General features: G+C 41.5%; 1 protein-coding gene across 1 annotated transcript in view; it reads right to left on the bottom strand.

Annotated features, from left to right (window-relative positions):
* The window catches only part of WDFY1 (WD repeat and FYVE domain containing 1), a 76,181-nt gene that overhangs the window by 22,344 nt on the left and 33,466 nt on the right, over window positions 1–20,371 (bottom strand). The window contains exons 4-7 of the mRNA XM_038749111.1: window positions 15,047–15,101; window positions 10,949–11,099; window positions 9,312–9,424; window positions 894–1,020 (exon numbers count right to left, since the gene is read on the bottom strand). Of these exons, the coding sequence (XP_038605039.1) occupies window positions 894–1,020; window positions 9,312–9,424; window positions 10,949–11,099; window positions 15,047–15,101 (446 nt within the window). The remainder of the gene's footprint in view (window positions 1–893; window positions 1,021–9,311; window positions 9,425–10,948; window positions 11,100–15,046; window positions 15,102–20,371) is intronic.

The raw sequence follows: 20,371 nt of genomic DNA, 5'->3' as shown, positions 1-20,371 counted from the left end.
CAGACTTGTGGGCAGGGAGTGTGTCTGTTATATTGCTATATAGTACTCTCCCAAGCGCTTAGCAAAGTGCTCTGCACACAGTAAGCGCTCAGTAAATAAGTCTGACAACTTTGACTACTGACTGCTTGTGCTTAACTCCACCTATGTTCATTCATTCATTCAATCGTATTTATTGAGCGCTTACTGTGCGCGGAGCACTGGACTAAGCGCTTGGGAAGTACAAGTCGGCAAAATATAGAGGCGGTCCCTACCCAACAACAGGCTCACAGTCTAGGATATGTTTAGGCTAAAGTATTTCCACTGGATGAAAGAAGGGAATACGACACCTCATGTTTCCATGCATGACATCTCCATTCCTTTCAGTCCTGAAAGTAGCTACGAAAACTGTACCGTTAATAAGGTAATCGTGTTCAACTTTATTCAGTGCTCTTTAAAAAACCCACATACCTCTCCTATTTGTAGATTATTAAATCTCATTTATTCTTGGTGGAAATCACTTAAAATTATAAGGTAATCGTGTTCAACTTTATTCAGTGCTCTTTAAAAACCCCACATACCTCTCGTATTTGTAGATTATTAAATCTCATTTACTCTTGGTGGAAATCACTTAAAATTTGTATAAGAGCCTATATGAACAGAAACAGGTGACGAATGGATAAATGAACATTATTTGGTAGGCATAACGGCTGAGGTGGTGAGAAAAGTTTGATACTGCCATTTACTCCATTCTTCAACCCGAAAAGGGCTCACTCACTTTTCCTTGATATTTGGAGCCAACCGCTGCTTGGTGAGATTTTTCTAAACCTTTCCTCTCCTTCCACCTACTCCTGTAAAAAAGTAGAATGCCAGGAACCCACATTTGATGCAACATTTGATATAAAGATGTCACATACTGATGGCCCTGAAGCAGCAGCGTCCGGCCTTTTCTTCCCCCGATGTCCCACATAATGATGCTGTTGTCGGATGCTCCCGAGAAGAGTAATCGCTGAAGGGGATCCCACCACAGTGAGGCAACACTTCCTGGGGGGTTGGAAAAAAAATGGTTTAAATCCACTTTCCAGAAAACATAAGTATCTGATAATCCCTGAAGTTTATGAGGGGATGAGAGTCTATCTTGGACCATATAAACATTAATTTTCACGACAAGCGAGGGCTGGGCCAGATACCCTTGCAAGGTCCTTTTCAGTTCTGTGATTCTGTATCAAGCAAGAGGGAATCCTTTAGTATAGGCTGGAGGCTGACCAGGAACACTTAAGTGCACCTTACAATAATAATAATAATGGCATTTATTAAGCACTTACTATGTGCAAAGCACTGTTCTAAGTGCTGGGGAGGTTACAAGGTGATCAGGTTGTCCCACAGGGGGCTCACAGTCTTAAACCCCATTTTACAGATGAGGTAACTGAAGCCCAGAGAAGTTATGTGACTTGCCCAAAGTCACACAGCTGACAATTGGCGGAGCCAGGATTTGAACCCATGACCTCTGACTCCAAAGCCCGGGCTCTTTCCACTGAGCCAAGCTGCTTCTCACCTTGTCTTACCTATAACTAACTATTCACTGGGTTTGAATGCACCAGGAATGCATTAAGACTGAGGCTTGTCCAAAGAATTTGATATCTAAGATGAGATCTGCATTCTGGCTCCCCATTCCATTCAGAATGAGAATTGGTAAATCTCATCTTGCATTTCGATGGCCATTCCAGTAACATCGCAACAGATACCCTCAAGTCGAGATCCCCACAATTCTTGGGGAGACTCCTGGAGACGTTTTTCATAGACAATTTATATTCGGTATGCCTCCCGATCAGAAGAAACAAGGATCCTTAATGCCCAATAACTAAAGTTTACATGCATAGGAGTGTGTACTTTATTACTTTGAATGAGAAGGTAAGAAAAAAAGTTCTTATACCCTCCTATGCACACTATTTATGAATACATTTGTTCTTTGTCTGTTCTACAGGATTGTGAGCTCCTTGAGGGCTTCTGTTGCTTCTGCTGTACTCTCCAAAGTGCTTAATACAAGTGCTTTGTATGCGGGAAGTGCTCAGTAAATACTACCAGTTGACTGACTGATAGCCAGAGTTACACGGCAACAACAGTTTTGGTTGCCTATTGGACTCAAGCTTCTCTCAAGATGCCATACACATTCGAACTGTGTTTACCTTGGTGGCAAATTACGATAAAGCTCAGCTTAAAGAAAAGAACAAACAAAAATTCCTGAAAATAAATTTCAGACGTTACACTTGGAACACAACTTAGTAATGGATCACTGTCAGATAATAAAAGATAAATACATTTAAGTTCTAATCCTTAATACAGACTCGAGATAAATGCTTGTTTTGGTTTGATGATGCTGTCGGATAAGCTACGGATCCATGCCATTATTTTCCCCTACTCCTTTCAAAGTTATCCCTGCTTTTTGAAATTTTTTTCTGGACCTCCGAGTCAAATGGTTAGGAGAATTTTTGCTAGCAGTATGTGCTGGGTCTAAATGAGCTGGTAGAACTATAACACAACTATGCAAAAAAAACCCCAACAAAACAACAAAAAAAACCCCTCCCATCCTGTCACATCTAGTTTACCTGACATCTAATCTGTTGCATTTTCAGTTGGAAGCACTTATGCTTTAAAAGCAAGTTTTCTCACATCCTCTTCAGACTCCTCACTTCCGTAACTCCCCATCTCTATTTCACACTTATTGCTGCCTGCCTCGAAAATAAAAAAATCCCATTATCTAGAGCTCAGAATCCCTTAGTAAGGACAAACCTGAAATTCAATCAGTGCCTGCCAGACAACCAGCCAAATTACACTTTAAAATTGCCAGTGACCTCAACAGTAGGGAGGACTAACCCGAACCCAAGGAGAAAATGGAAATTACCCTGCCACGCTGGCTTCTGATAAATGGCTAAAGAAGGAAATGCTCTGCTTAACAGGCACTGTTCCATACTCCACTTGGGGTGGTGGTTGGTTACACTCGGATTCAAAAGTCTTCTTCTCTTATGGGCCCGGAATGACAGGACACAGCTACTGAGGATGTTACCTCCTTCCCTTCCCCACAGCACCTGTATATATGTATATATGGTTGTACATATTTATTACTCTATTTATTTATTTATTTATTTATTTTACTTGTACATTTCTATCCTATTTATTTTATTTTGTTGGTATGTTTGGTTCTGTTCTCTGTCTCCCCCTTTTAGACTGTGAGCCCACTGTTGGGTAGGGACTGTCTCTATGTGTTGCCAATTTGTACTTCCCAAGCGCTTAGTACAGTGCTCTGCACATAGTAAGCGCTCAATAAATATGATTGATTGATTGATTATAATGCGAGGAGCATTATAATGGCCTAGGAGAAAGCGAATGGGCCTGGGAATCAGATGACCTGCCTTCTAATCTCAGCTCGGCCACTTGTCTTCTTTGTGACCTCTATTGGCCAAATCGCTTTTATATCTCTGTGCCTCAGTCCCCTCACCTGTAAAATTCAGACTGTGAGATCCATGTGGGACACAGACTGGGTCCAATCTCATTAGCTTGTCTCGATCTCAGCACTTAGAATAGTTCCTTGCATAATAATAATGGCATTTATTAAGCACTTACTATGTGCACAGCACTGTTCTAAGCACTGGGGAGGTTACAAGGCTATGAGGTTGTCCCACAGAGGGCTTACAGTCTTGATCCCCATTTTACAGATGAGGCAACTGAGGCACCGAGAAGTTAAGTGACTTGCCCAAAGTCACACAGCTAAGTGGCGGAGCCAGAGTTTGAACCCATGACCTCCGACTCCAAAGCCCGGGCTCTTTCCATTGAGCCACACTCCTTCTCTTGCATGTAGTAAGAGCTAAACAAGTGTCATTTAAAAAACAAAAAAACCAACCCCAAAACCCCCCATTTATCCAGGGTAAGCATCCATCACCAGCACATGGGTGTAGCCACCAAAACCCCTCCCCAGCTTCCGGGTATTCCAAAAGTCAGCCCTGCTCAAGGCCGTCTGGAGGAGGCTCTAGGGAATAGGCAATTGGGAAGAAAACCCTGTTTCCTTTAATACCTCAGAGCTCTCCAGAAACCTCTCAAGCACATAGTACAGTGCTCTGCACATACTAAGCACTCAATAAATACCACTAATCAAATGACTGGTCTAAAAAACAAAGCCAAGGACAAACACTCCAAGAGAAGGGCATCAGACAATGAGTAATATTAACGTCTGTAAACTCATTACGGACATGGAACGTGTCTGCTAATTCTGTTGTACTCTCCCAAACGCTTAGTGCTCTGCACATAGTAAGCACTCAATAAATATCATTGATTGACTGGTTCCCCGTTATCCCAATCAGCATTCAGAGCTACTGCTCAGATGATAGAAGTGGACAGAAGATGAAAAGGAAAAGGCTTCTCTTTCCTTACAACACCACTAGATTTACTGAAGGGTTGCCTGAATGGAGTGTACAAAGAGAACCAATGCTCCCAACTTCTTTTTTCCCTCTCCAGGGTTGCTTAGAATTATTTTCCACCAAGGGTTTTCAAAAACCAGAGCTCTCAACTATTGGGGTAAGTAGCAGGTTGGGCGGGGGGGTCACCATCACAACCCCCTTTCCCAACACAATCACCACTGCCTCCCTTTTCCCTAGCCTGCATCTCTGAAACGACCCAAGAGATTCCTATGTGAAATTTAAGATTATGCCTTTGCTCTGCCCTTCCCAAGAGAAGATAAATCTCGCTATGCACTTTTAAAAAGGGTGCTTTGATGTCTGAAGGGGATAATGGACTAAGTTTTATAATAACTCTCTCTGTTCAGTTCATTACTTGCCTCTCTAGGCCTCCCCATTCTTCACTCCATTTCCCACCCCGACTCCATTTCCCACCTCCATCCTTCTCCAACACAGGCCTTACCGACAGCCAGCAACCACTGTCTACAGAGTCAGAGACGGGTTTGTTTTTGTTTTTTACCATTTTTGAAGCTTCTTCAAAAATATCTATCCGTGACACCCACAATTCAGGGTTCAAGGAACACCCAGGGGAATGTTACATTTTTCAATACTGTATATACCACTGGAAGATTCGGGATGACAATGTTTTTGCCAAGACTTTCCAACGCAGGTTATCCCTGTTGTTCTGTTTCTATTTATTTTACACCAATTTGTTATGCAAAAAATGCTTGAGCGATACACTTCTTGGGCAACTCAAATCACCGATATCTGTTTTCAAATCATTATTTCTGAAATAATTCATCAACCATCTTTTTCATGTTCTACAGTATTTTTCACAGGAGGGCCTAGTTCATAAGAGTATTCTTTAAATTGAAAGGATCTTAGAAAAATTAAGGGTACTTCCCATCCTTGAAATTTGCTAACTTTTAGTGAAAAGATGACTTGTGATCAACTGTTTTCAAGTTGCATTAAATTGATGTAGCTTCTTCCAAAAGATTCCCTCTTTCAGTTTATATGGCTAATTTAATAACATCAAAAAGATTTAGTATAAAAACAAGATCAAGAGAAACGTTTCTATAATGAACAAATACAATGCTGTCTCGTCTCATACGCTTTCCAATGATTTCCTTTTCCGAAAACACCATTAAAAACACATTTCAATTTGGGGCTTTAATCAGACATGATCACAAAAACATGCGTTGTATGGCACTTTGGCATTCAGTAAGACTCCTTTACTGCTGTGTGGAGAAAACTCAAATATAGCCAAGAGGCTTCAGAAGCCCTGAAATAAGCCTTGCAGACACACTTTTTGTGAACGTAGTAAAACTGATTTAATTTCCCCCAGTCTCTGTCCCTTAGGACTCATCATCTCTGTGTGGATTACAAAACTGGACAGAACAGTAAACTAAAAGGTAAAATTAAGCGGAAAATTATTCCAAAGGATAATTTTACAGAGGTAAGAGCCAAACAAATGTTTTAGAAGAGGAATGTCCCAGCTTAATCCACCCAGATTCTTCTACTCACATTTTTTTTGTCTTTTCTTGTTAAGGCAGCCAATCAGTGGTCTTTATTGAGCATTACTCTCTAGACTGTAAGCTCACTGTGGGCAGGGAATATGTCTATCAACTCTGTTACATTGTACTCTCCCATGTGTTCAGTAGAGCATTCTGCACACAGTAAGCACTCAAAAAATATGACTGATTAGGCAGAGAATTGTACTGAGTGCTTGTTGAGAGTACCATAAAGTAGAAACAATCCCTGCTCTCAAGGTGCTTACAGTCTAATGGGGTGGACAAACATTAAAAGAAAGTACAGGCAAGAGTAACAACCAAAAATAAAAATGTGTAGCAAGTGTGGGGAGGTTGGGGTGGGGACGAAATTGGGCGAAGACTAAGTTGCTTAGGTGGTGGGACTAAGTGAATAGGTGAGGAAATAGGGAAGGAAATAGGTTTGGGGGATGAGTTTGGTCAGGGAAGGCTTTCCAGAGGATATATGATTTTGATTACAGTCTTGTGCAATTTTCCTCCTTTCCATTCACCATCCAACTGATCTGAACTTGAATGATCCAATCTCCATGGGATCAATGGTATTCACTGTGTGCAAAGCACTGTACACACTGCAGGGGAGAGTACACTGCAGTAGTGTTGGTAGAAAGGAACCTGCCCTCAAGGAGCTTTCAATCAAGTGGGCAAGGTATTAAAATAAATTCCAGATAGAGGAAGGAGCCAAGTGTAAGGATATGCGCATAAGTGCAGTGGAGATGGGGTGAGTAATAAAGCCCTAAAGGGATACACCCAAATGCATTGAAGACATAGAAAGGAGGGGGAAAAAAATGGTGGGAAAGTGAAAAATTAGTCAGGAAAGGGTTCTTGGAGGCAATGCAATTTTGTAACAGCTTGGAAGAAGGGGAGAGTGGAAGTTGGTTGACTACGAAGGGGGAGAGAGTTCTAGGCCAGAGGGAGGAAATGGGCAAGGGGTAAATGGTGAGAGACAAAAAAACCAAGGTAAAGAAGATTGGAATTAAAGGAGTGAAGTGCAAGGGCTGCGCTGTAGAAGGAAGTAATAGAGGCTAAGTAGGACAGGGAGAGCTGACTGAATGCCTAAAATCAAATGATGATAATAATAATAATGATAGTATTTGTTAAGTGCTTACTACGTACAAAGCACTGTTCTAAGCACTGGGGGGATACATGGTGATCACGTTGTCCCACATGGGGCTCACAATCTTAATCCCCATTTTACAGATGAGGGAACTGAGGCACAGGGAAGTTAAGTGACTTACCCAAAGTCACAGAGCCGGAATTAGAACCCATGACCTCTGACTCCCAAGCCCGTGTTCTTTCCACTGAGCCCGAGGAGTTGTCTTTTGATGTGGGAATGGATGGACAACATTTGGAGGTTCTTGAGGAGTGGGGAGACATGGACTGAACTGGGTTTTTTTTGTTTTTTTTTTTCCTTTTGGAAAAATGATCTGGGCAGCAGTATGAAGTACGGACTGCAGTGGGGAAAGGCTAGAAGCACGGAGGAAGGCAAGGAGGCTGATGCGGAAGCCGAGGCAGATATGGCGATTGCTTGGATCAGCGTGGCAGCAGTGTGGATGGTGAGGAAGGGGGAGATTGTGAAGGTAGAACTGACAGGATTTGGTGACCAGTTGGGAATGTGGATTGAATGAATGCCCCACAACCCTTAAGCAGAGATCCGTAATGCATTTATTTATATTAATGCCTGTCTCCCACTCTAGAGTGTAAACTCATTGTGAGTGGAGAATGTGTCTACCAACTCTGCTGTGCTGTACTCTCCCAAGCACTCAGTACAGAGCTCTACCCACAGTAAGCGCTCAAGAACTACCATTCATCGAGTGAATGAAATAGACGAGTCGAGGACAATGCAGACATTATGGGCTTGTGGGATGGGGTGATGGATAATGTTTCCAGGAGAAAGGACTGGTCTACAGCACTGAGGCCAGCTGAGAGGTGGGGGAGGATTAGGGGGAATAGTAATAATAATAATGGCATTTATTAAGCGCTTACTATGTGCAAAGCACTGTTCTAAGCGCTGGGGAGTTTACAAGGTGATCAGGTTGTCCCACGGGGGGCTCACAGTCTTCATCGCCATTTTACAGATGAGGTAACCGAGGCCCAGAGAAGTGAAGTGACTTGCCCAAAGTCACCCAGCTGACAACTGGCGGAGCCGGGATTTGAACCCACGACCTCTGACTCCAAAGCCCGGGCTCTTTCCATTGAGCCACGCTGCTTCTCCACTTTACCTCCCTGGGCCTCAGTTCCCTCATCTGTAAAATGGAGACTGAGACTGTGAGCCCCATGCGAGACAGGGACAACGTCCAACCTGATATCCTCCCCAGCACTCGGTAATAATAATAATAATGATGATGGCATTTATTAAGCGCTTACTATGTGCAAAGCACTGTTGTAAGCGTTGGGGGGAAAGAAGACTTTGGATTTGGCAAGAAGGCGATCACTGGTGACCTTTTAGAGAAGGAGTTTCGGTGGAGAGGCGGGGGCGGACGCCAGATTGCAGGGGGTCAAGGAGAGAACTGATGGAGAGGAAGTAACAATAATAATGATGGCATTTATTAAGCGCTTACTATGTGCAAAGCACTGTTCTAAGCGCTGGGGAGGTTACAAGGTGATCAGGCTGTCCCACGGCGGGCTCACAGTCTTCATCCCCATTTTACAGATGAGGTCACTGAGGCACAGAGAAGTTAAGTGACTTGCCTCAAGTCACACAGCTGACAAGTGGCGGAACCGGGATTTGAACCCATGACCTCCGACTCCAAAGCCCGTGTTCTTTCCTTCTCTGTGCCTCAGTTACCTCATCTGGAAAATGGGGATTAAAACTGTGAGCCCCCCGTGGGACAACCTGATCACCTTGTAACTTCCACAGCGCTTAGAACAGTGCTTTGCACATAGTAAGCGCTTAACAAATACCATTATTATTATTATTATCATTATTTCCACGGAACCACGCTACATGCAAGTACATACTCAGTATTAGACGTGGAACCCCGACTACCGAAATTTGCAGAAAGGCGATTATTTGATCATCTGCTACATTCCTACAGCAAGCAGAAATTTTGCAGTTCAATCAGCTGGTTAGTTAAAGCTGCAGGATGACACACTGCCGAAAACAAGTATGAATGTTTTTTGAAATGAATGTCATTAGCCTTTCAGGCTCCCTATTGTGACTACATACACTGACTACGTACATACTGACATGACTACCAACTGGCAATTCTGGAGAAAAACTCATTAATCTAGCACGTGGTCTTCAGGACAGTCTGAAACCTTTGCAAGCAATGTTTATGTTTTAAGAAATTATCCAGCCTGGGCAGTAAGGTGGAATAATCTGGGTATTAAGACGACTTACCTTCATGCCCCTTTAGGGTTGTAATAACCGAACAGGTGTTCTCTTCAAGCTTCAGCAGGGTGATCTGGCCAGAATAATCTCCCACAAAGGCATGTTGGGTGTCAAAATCATATCTGAATAGAATTTGTCAAGGACAGGTACTGAATTATTATTCTTGTTCTCCAATGCCTACTTTAAAAACAAACAGCTCCCGGCTCCGGTCACAAGTCTTAAATTCTACAAAAGAAAAAAAAAACATACAAAAAGACACTAACTGCAAGACGAAAATTAACATTTGAGAAATGGAGGCGAGGAGACAACCGTACCCACACGAGGGCTCGACTACTGCCTTTTTTCATTTTTTCTAAAATGCTTAAAATTCCTGAAAAGATTACGGAAGAGACAATGGTAGCAATTGCAGCGGACAAGCGTCCTACAGCAAGAAGGTTTATTTTGAATTTTAATTGTAGGATGTTTTTAAAAGCAGTGAGAAATGGATAGCAAAATGTACCGGATACATTTATTCTTCTGGTCTAGATGTCTCAGCTTTGAAAGTTTACCTGCACATACTGACAACTACTTTATCATTCCTTAAATGATGGAGATTTTTTTCAGGGACAAATGTGTTTCTAAAAAACGCAACAAATATCAAAGCGTAATTGCTCATCAACTTTAACTTGCTCAAAAGCTAAAGAAGTTTGAACGTTACCATGAGACACAGAACATGCAATTCTGACAATGACCGAACCAGAACAGGAAAGGACAAAATGGGAACTGGAATGCGACTGCTTGCTTCAGTCATGTTTTCTTCAAATTACTCTTCAATAACCTATGTTTATCTGGAAGAGTTAGCCATCGGCAGAGCAAATTTTGCTTTACTGTCAGGAGAAGCAAGAAGATGACCGCTTTCCTGTTAAAAATAAAAGCCCAGGCAGAAATAAATCATGGAAATAATTGGAAGAATTTATCTATTTTGCGTAATAGACCAAAGATAAAGGCAATCGTATTTACTGAGCACTTACTGTGTGCAGAGCACTGTACTAAGCGCTTGGGAAATACAAGTTGGCAACATATAGAGACGGCCCCTACCCAACAATGGGCTCACAATCATCTCCTATGACAGTCTCCCAGGTCGATGTGGGACCTCTGGAAGTGCTATCCAAATATTCTCCCACTTATTTAACCATCTAAGCTTATGATGCTACCAAAAGACTGTTCCAAACAGATTTATTTTGTATTAAAAATCATTTTAGAATATATATATTCTAAAATGATTTTCCATACAAAATAAATCTGTTTGGAGGAGGACTGTTCCAAAATGACAGGCATATAAATCTGATTCATAAGAAGGCTGCTAAAAACCCAATACAGAAATAAATGATCTTTCAAGGGCTAAATGAAAATGCCACACTGAAGGAACAGAAATTTCCGTCTTTCACATCGGAGCAAAAAAACCCATATATATATTTTCAAATTAGAGAATTTTTTAGCATCTTAAAATTCTTACTCAGTGTTCACCAATTCGATTCAAAACTGAACCCTTTCCACACTTCACATGTCTTGTAATCACGGCTACAGCTTTTCCACCTGATCTGCACGGTCATAAACGCAAGACCCACAGAAAAGGCCAGGGGAGTATGAACCCAGTTGTAGGATACTGTAAGCACGAAGCCCAGGAGGTGAAGAAGTGTCTCCCGAGCATGCTTCCACTCCTCGTACACATCCAGCTGATACACTTGTCATGGCCTGTGCTGATGACCCATTCAGCTCCAAGGCAGAAAATTACTGCAGACACTTGATTTTGATGAGCTACAGGCCAGGGAGATAAAAATGTTTTCACTTCAATTAGAAATGCTTCCAAAAGAAATCACCTATCTTAAATTTAGATATCAGTATTATATATATATATATATATATATATATATATATATATATATATATATACACACACACACATACTGAGAATATGTTTTGAAATATATAGGTATGTTTGTATGCATATACATACAGGTATATATATACATATATATACACAATATATACTATATGTACACAATATATCTATACACAATATATATACATGTATATATGGTGTATATTATATACATACATATTTGTATGTATTTATGTATGTATTTTGGAATATATCAATCAATCCGTATTTATTGAGCGCTTACTGTGTGCAGAGCACTGCACTAAGCGCTTGGGAAGTACAAGTTGGCAACATATAGAGACAGTCCCTACCCAACAGTGGGCTCACAGTCTAGAAAGGGGAGACAGAGAACAAAACAAAACATATTAACAAAATAAAATAAATAGAATAGATATGTGCAAGTAAAATAAATAGAGTAATAAATATGTACAAACATTATACATATATACAGGTGCTGTGGGGAAGGGAAGGAGGTAAGACGGTGTGTGTGTATATATATATATACACGTTTTGGAATATATATGCATATATATATGTAGATAGATTAGATAAATATGGATAGATAGATAGATAGATAGACAGATAGATGATAGAGATAGATGATAGATAGATAGAGAGATAGATAGATAGATAGATAGATAGATAGATAGATAGATAGATAGATAGATAGAGATAGATAGGTGGATAGATAGATGATGGATGATAGATAGATAGATAGCTTCTTTACTGGAGAAAAATAGATTCCCAACTTGATAAGGCCCTTGAAGGTGACAGATTCACAGGAATAATAATGGGAAGAATTTATCTATTTTGCGTAATAGACCAAAGATAAAGGCAAAAACTTTGGACTCTAAATTTAAATGGCCAATGGCCAATATAAGGTAAAACCAGATGAGTCTCTGACCCACCTGGGCCTCAGGTTGCCTGCCTCATGAATCAGTCACTCAACCAATGGTATTTACCGAGTGCTATGTGCAAAGCACTGTACTAAGAGCATGGGATATAACAGAATTAGCAGAAATGTTCTCTGCTCATAACGAGTTTACAGTCTAAAGTACACTTTCATAAATATATGTGGGATGTGACGGTTAGATGACTTACCGGTCTTAGAAAGTCTTTCGGCGTGACAAGGGACTACCCATTTTTATACAGATGAGTTACTGCTTCTTAAAAATTCAAATTACCAGTAAGAGGTTTGGGGGTAAAAATATTTTTAAAAGTTAAATTCACTTCTATGCTTTGTCGACGCAAGGCTGCATTTCTATTGATTAAAGTATTAAGTGTCATTTTATAGACTGGTCTTTTGCTACTTGAACTGAAATTTTCTTTTTAGAAAATAAAAAGCTGACCAAAGTCATCAATTCTCTCCTTTTTGGTATACTTTCTAGGCAAACACTAAGGCAATCTTTTGGATTAGGATAGGCAATTATTTGGGCTGGAGGGTACATAATGAATTTTAGCAAGCTACTTTGAGCCAGATACAAAATAGCAAGAAAGAAGCAGGGCGTCATAGAAAGAACACAGGTTTGGGAGTCAGAGGAACTGGGTCTTAATCACAGCTCCATCTCCTGCCTGCTGTGTGAACTTGGGCAGATCACTTCACTTCTCTGTGCCTTAGTTTCCTCAACTGTAAAACGGGAACTGAATCCTACCCCTTCCTACTTACATGGTGAGCCTTGAGCATCTTGTATAATAATAATAATAATAATAATAATAATAATAATAATAATAATAATAATAGCATTTGTTAAGCACTTACTATGTGCAAAGCACTGTTCTAAGCGCTGGGGAGGATACAAGGTGATCAGGTTGTCCCACTTGGGGCTCACAGTCTTAATCCCAATTTTACAGATGAGGTAACTGAGGCACAGAGAAGTTAAGTGACTTGCCCAAAGTCACACAGCTGACAATTGGCAGAGCTGGGATTTGAACCCATGACCTCTGACTCCAAAGCCCATGCTCTTTCCAATGAGCCATGCTGCTTGTATCTACCCCAGATCCTTAGTACAGTGCTTGGAACATAGTAAGTGCTTAAATACCATTATCATTATTATAATACCCATCAAAAAATTGTTACGGTGTTCATTTCATAAAGAGCCTTCAAATCCTTTATGCACAATTTTAAACATAATGTACGATGGGGTTCCTATCCCCCTTCTCCCCCATTCCCTCCTGCCCCCCACCAAGAAATACATTTCTTATTCTCATGTTCTGAGCAGTGTGGCTCAGTGGAAAGAGCACGGGCTTGGGAGCCAGAGGTCACGGGTTCTAATCCTGGCTCTGCTGCTTGTCAGCTGTGTGACTTTGGGCAAGTCACTTAACTTCTCTGGGCCTCAGTTACCTCATCTGTAAAATGGGGATGAAGACTGTGAGCCCCCCGTGGGAAACCTGATCATCTTGTATCCCTCCAGCTCTTAGAACAGTGCTTTGCACATAGTTAGCTCTTAACAAATGCCATTATTATTATTATTATTATTATTATTTATTGCACAGAGTAAATGCTCAATAAATATGACTGACTGATTAATAATTACATCTAGATCCACTTTTGCTGGAGATTGTGATGCACAGGGTGGAATCAAATGGCAGGCCTTAAGTGACCAACCCCCCTCCATGGGGGCAGATTTTAGTCACACCGATTCTAGATCCTTTAAATTCACTATTGTTCAAGTAGCAACTGAAGAAGTTCAAGTTTTAGAAGTGACTTAGGCTGGTTAAAAAAAACTATTTTTCATCATTAAAACTGTATATGTATCAGTTATTTTAACACTCAACATTTATCATAGATATTCCTTAAAATAGGCTGCGTTTCAAGATATTTGGACCACCCAACTCTTGATATTTTAAACAGTAGATAGGTCCTGTGTCTGAGGATAAGATGTATGAACTTATTACTGAGGTGAAGAAGCTGTGATTCCTCATTTTAAAAGCTCTAAAATGTAACATAATAATAATAATGGTACTAGTTAAGCGCTTACAATGTGCCAAGCACTGTTCTAAATGCAAGGTAATCAGGTTGTCCCATGTGGGACTCACAGTCTTAATCCCCATTTTACAGATGAGGGAACTGAGGCAGAAGAGAAGTTAAGTGACTTGCCCAAAGTCACACAGCTGATAAGTGACAGAGTCGAAATTAGAACCCACTACCTGACTCCCAAGCCCATGTTCTTTCCACTAAGCCATGCTGCTTCTCATGTGTAGACATGTTCAGACATGTAACATGTTCAGACAAGACAAACACAAGTCACAGGGAAAAGTGTAAAAAATTCATCCACCATTTCTAAAACAGGTCCCATGAGAAAATGTTTGCTAACTATAAAACAACTGAAAGTGTTCCCCTGCACTTGTTAAAGCCAATTCAAAGCATTCGCTAACAAAATTTCCTTTTAAGTTTTACCTGTAAGTAGCATACTAAAACTTGATGTGTTATCGCAACTCTGAATATTGGCATGAGTTTATAAGGCCTGAAAGAAAAATCACCATGACCGCAAGCATTTCAACCTTTACATATAATCACTGGATCATTACTCTATAATTTAAGGTTACTGGATCTGATGCTGGTGAGGAAACAGGAAAAAATTGTTTTGAGTATTATTTAAATTGCCTTTTTAGGATGCTTTGTCAACAAAAGCGTAGTGAGAGCAAATATATACACCTGATTTATGTATTGACACATTTTATTTATAAACAGTGAGAGCAAATGTATACACCTGATTTATGTATTGACACATTTTATTTATAAACTCGACTGCAGCAGGAGGCTAATGTTCCACTTCTTGCGCATTTTCAAAAGTTATTTTGCTGGGAAAACAAGGGTGCATACCTGGGTAGGTCTTGACGAAGTTCATTTTATTAAAATCCTCAGACACGTGAAATTCCTACAATCAAAAAACAGCATCACCAAATTGTTTAAAAATCAAACAGGCATAATTTCTAAAGGGGACGTCTAAGGGGAAGCAGCGTAGCCTCGTGGAGAGAGCACAGGCCTGGGAATCAGAAGGATCTGGGACTCTAATCCACGCGTCTGCTGGGTGACCTTGGGCAAGTCACAACTTCTCTGTGCCTCAGTTTCCTCATCTGTAAAAGGGATTAAGACTAAGAGCCCCATGTGGCTCTTAGTGACTGTATCCAACCCAATTTTCTTGTCTCCATCCCAGGGCTTAGAACCCTGCTTGGCACACAGTAAGCACGGAACAAATGCCACAATTAAGAACACGGTGTAATGAAGAAATAATTAACGGGATGCAGGAATTGGGGAACTACCTTTAAGACTTATATAAATTGTTTCCTTTACCAGAACTTCTTTCAAACCACCATCTCATTTCTTGCTAGGACAGTTTTAAAGGAAGCAAAATATTTTGAGTTGGATGCAGCATTCTTACTTACACACTCCTCTTTTCCTAGCTCCAGAGCATGTAAGCTGACTACTTCTAGTTGTTTACACCAGAAATTCTTCAAGTAAAATGAATTATTAAAACCACACAAGGAGGACTGCAAGAGGACGGTTAAACAGAGGCCTTTGTTGCAGTCAAAAATGAGGCAGCGAGCCCATGTATGGAACTGTGTGGGAAAAGCTGAGTAGATTCAACATTGTCCGATCTTTCCCTAAAAGAAATGCCGACTGAAAAATCCCCTCAACAGCGTAAGTACTGCCTCATTTGCTCTTCTTCCCTAGAAAGCAACAGCAGTGAGGACTGCTAATTGACTAATCTTGTTTCAGAACAAAACTGAGAATTTTGTTATGTGCTAATTTCAACAAAGGGATCGTACGGACCTCCGGTCAACCCCTGATTTTGATATGCGAGGAAATAAATGCCAATATCTGGGGGTTTACTTTATGGGTACATACATAGGCAAAGAAAAGCGTTGAACACAAAATGAGCCGATAATATAAAAGTTGGGCGAGGCTGGGGTGTACCAGCTTCCTGCCCGGGGGGGGGGGGACACAACTCTGCTCCGTACTACTACTACTACTACTACTACTACTACTACTACTACTACTACTACTACTACTACAACTACTACTACTACTACTTACTACTACTACTACTACTACTACTGGTATTTATTAAGCACTTACTATGTGCAAAGCACTGTTCTAAGCACTGGGGAGGTTACAAGGTGATCAGGTTGTCCCACAAAAGGCTCACAGTCTTAATCGCCATTCTACAGATGAGGGAACTGAGGCACAGAGAAGTCACGAGGCTCAGTGGAAAGAGCCCGGGCTTTGGAGTCAGAGGTCATGGGTTCCAATCCCGGCTCCGCCAATTGTCAGCTGTGTGACTTTGGGCAAGCCACTTAACTTCTGCGTGCCTCAGTTCCCTCATCTGTAAAATGGGGATTAAGACTGCGAAGCCCCCCGTGGGACAACCTGATCACCTTGTAACCTCCCCGGAGCTTAGAACAGTGCTTTGCACATCGTAAGCGCTTAATAAATGTCATTATTATTATTAAGTGACTTGCCCAGTCACACAGCTGACATTTGGCAGAGCCGGGATTTGAACCCATGACCTGTGACTCCAAAGCCCGGGCTCTTTTCCACTGAGCCGTGCTGCTTTTCAACTAACTGGGTCAGAAACAGCCCCAGGAGGAGCAGAATGATAGCACAAGGTTATATTTCCTCACTAAAGTCCCTCTCTAGCCCAGCCAGGACGCGTCACTCCTCCGATGGCAATTTGCTCACTGTCCCCGGGTCTCGTCCATCTCGCAGAGGGCGTCCATCTCGCAGCCGACCCCTCGCCCGTGGCACAGTAGCTACAGCCGATGATGTGTCCGATGATCACAGGTTCTAACCCCAGCTCTGCCACTTGTCTGCTTTGCGACCTTAGGCAAGTCACTGCACCTCTCTGTACCTCAATTACCTCTTCTGTAAATAATAATAATAATAATAATGGCATTTATTAAGCGCTATCTATGTGCCAAGCACTGCTCTAAGCGCTGGGGAGGTTACAAGGTGATCAGGTTGTCTCACAGGGGGCTCACAGTCTTCATCCCCATTTTACAGATGAGGGAACTGAGGCCCAGAGAAGTGACTCGCCCAAAGTCACACAGCTGACAAGTGGCTGAGCTGGGATTTGAACCCATGACCTCTGACTCCAAAGCCTGGGCTCTTTCCACTGAGCCACGCTGCTTCTCCGTGGGCTCCATGTGGGACAGGTAAGCGCTCAATAAATACGACCGAATGAATGAATTTGTTCTGACGACTCGACACCTGTCTCCATGTTTTGTTTTGTTGTTTGTCTGCCCCTTCTAGACTGTGAGCCCACTGTTGGGTAGGGACCGTCTCTATATGTCACCAACTTGTACTTCCCAAGCGCTTAGTACAGTGCTCTGCACACAGTAAGCGCTCAATAAATACGATTGAATGAATATGTCGCCAACTTGTACTTCCCAAGCGCTTAGTACAGTGCTCTGCACACAGTAAGTACTTAAAAAAACGACTGAATGAATGAATGAATGAGTGAATGAATGAATGGGACTGTGTCCAACCTCATTTGCTTGTATCCACCCCAGTGTGACACATAGTAAATGCTTAACAAATACAATAATAATCAGCATCATCCTCCCTCTCTCTCATCTGACCAACACTCTTCCCACCTGAAAGCCCTACTAAAATCCCACCTCCTCCAGGAGGCCTTCCTTGACTAGCCCCTCATTTCCCCTATTTACCTTCCCTTGTGCCTTGTCTGAGCACTTGAATCTGTATCCCTTGGGCACTTTGATACCCCACCCCAGCCCCACAGCACTTATTTATACACCGCTCCTTCCTCTACCTGTAGTTTATCTTGACATCTGCCTCCCCCACTAGTTTGGAAGCTCTCTGAGGGCAGGAGTCATGCATTATCATGTGAATCATGTGTACTGTGCTCTCCCAAGTCCTTAGTTTGGCATTCTGCACACAGTAAGTGCTCAATAAATAGTCCTGATCTATCAGGTGTCTGAACAACCGTACAACTAGGTAATACTGTGCCTACAACTTTCCAGGAAGAGCGCTAAGAGTTTTCAAATACCCCATTTATCCTCACAATAGCCTTATACAAAAAGGTAGGGGGATCATCGCCTCTGTCCCTTCATTACAGAGCTAATTTTTTTTTTGAAGGGCTTAGACAAAGCTGTCATCTTGTGAGAATTCCTTATGTTAAACACAAGAGTGATGTATTTAGATCAGAGGTTACAAAAATTTCGATCAAAGAGGCCTACTTAATAGGTAGACGCTAACTGAAGTACTGCTTCATAAAATTTTGCCTACAATACACCACCAATGAGCAATAAACAACCACTTTTAAATACATATATTCCCCCAACATCTCTCAGATTCCTGTTCTTCTCTCACACTGAATAATCATAATGATGATATTCATTAAGTGCTTACTGTGTGTCAAGCACTGTACTAAGCACTAGGATAGATAACTGAAAATCAGCTCAGACACAGTCCCTGTCTCAGAGGCTAAGCGGGAGGGAGGACAGATATCGAATGCCCTTTTTAGAGATGAGGAAACTGAGGCAAACGGGAAGTTTAGTGACTTGCCCAAGGTCACGCAACAGACAAGTGGCACACGTAGGATTAGAACCCAGATCCTCTGCCCCCAGGCCTGCGTTGTCTATGCACTTGAATCTGTACCCCTTTGGCACTTTGATCCTCACCCCATCCCAGCCCTAGAGCTGTTGGGCCGTTCTGTTTCCTCATTTTCCCTTCTGTTCATTTTGCTACGTGGATGCAGTCACTCCACCTCTTTTATACTGCCGTCTCTAATAAATTCACCCAAGAATCAATCAATCAATCGTATTTATTGAGCGCTTACTGTGTGCAGAGCACTGTACTAAGCGCTTGGGAAGTCCAAGTTGGCAACATATAGAGGCAGTCCCTACCCAACAGTGGGCTCAGTCTAAAAGGGGGAGACAGAGAACAAAACCAAACATACTAACAAAATAAAATAAATAGAATAGATATGTACAAGTAAAATAGAGTAATAAATATGTACAAACATATATGCATATATACAGAATGGATTATGTCATGACCCAAGACACCCTATATAGGATCTTTATTTGCTTAAACAACTTTTATGAAAACAATTTGCTGGGCTGCAAATGTTTTTATGTATCTACACAAGTTTTTGTTCATACTGATCAACAAATAAATTGTAACAGCTGGGGCTTGTTTTGAAATGATGCTTAAGATTGTACTCAAAGACAGCTACTGTCTTTTTATACATATACAGAGAAGCAGCGTGGCTCAGTGGAAAGAGCACGGGCTTGGGAGTCGGAGGTCGTGCGTGCAAATCCCGACTTCGCCACTCCTCTGCTGTGTGACCTTGGGCAAGTCACTTCACTTCTCTGTGCCTCGGTTCCCTCATCTGGAAAATGGGGATTAAGACTGTGAGCGCCTTGTGGGACAACCTGATTACCTTGTATCTACCCCAGCGCTTAGAACAGTGCTTGGCACGTAGTAAGCGCTTAACAAATACCACCACCATCAACCATATCAAACAAAAGATGTTTTCTTTTTGGAGGCCACAAAGTATTCAAATTTTTGTTCCTGCTGATCAACAAATAAATTGAAATCTCTGTGCCTGGTTTCTGTAATGAGGCTTAAGCCTGTACTCCATGACAGCTACTGTCTTTTTATTGTACATACCAAGGATATCAAGCACAAGATATTTTCTTTTTTGGGACCACAAAGTAGGAATTACTCCATTTAATCTGAAATTTCCTGGCCTCGTCAAGAATGCGGTGCTTTCTCTATTTGACAGACTTGGTGACTGGCAGTGCTAACTGCTGAAAAACCCCTGAGATTTAATTCATGCTTCAAAATGTGCTAAGTGTATGCTGTTGTCAGATTTTTTTAACATAGCCTGTACAGATTATTAGGTTGAATAAAAATGACACGGCACACACTTAAGAACTCTATTTATTCACCGAGGCCTCTCAGATTTTACCCTTCATCCTCACTTTCAAAGGCCCTGTATGGCATTATAAACTACAGCAGCATCACAAACTGATTTTAAGGACGAAACTGACATTTCATATTCCATACCCTTCTCCCAATAAAATTCACACTATGCTTTCAGGCCACACCGTGTCATGAACTTAATGCTTACCCAACCCCACAACACTTACATATCCTCATACTTTCCCATTTCCTTCT

Source organism: Tachyglossus aculeatus, chromosome 7, assembly GCF_015852505.1.
Source record: "Tachyglossus aculeatus isolate mTacAcu1 chromosome 7, mTacAcu1.pri, whole genome shotgun sequence".
In the NCBI taxonomy this organism is placed as follows: domain Eukaryota; kingdom Metazoa; phylum Chordata; class Mammalia; order Monotremata; family Tachyglossidae; genus Tachyglossus; species Tachyglossus aculeatus.
Note: the sequence above shows the minus strand (reverse complement) of the source record. Positions and strands in the feature narration are given on the sequence as shown.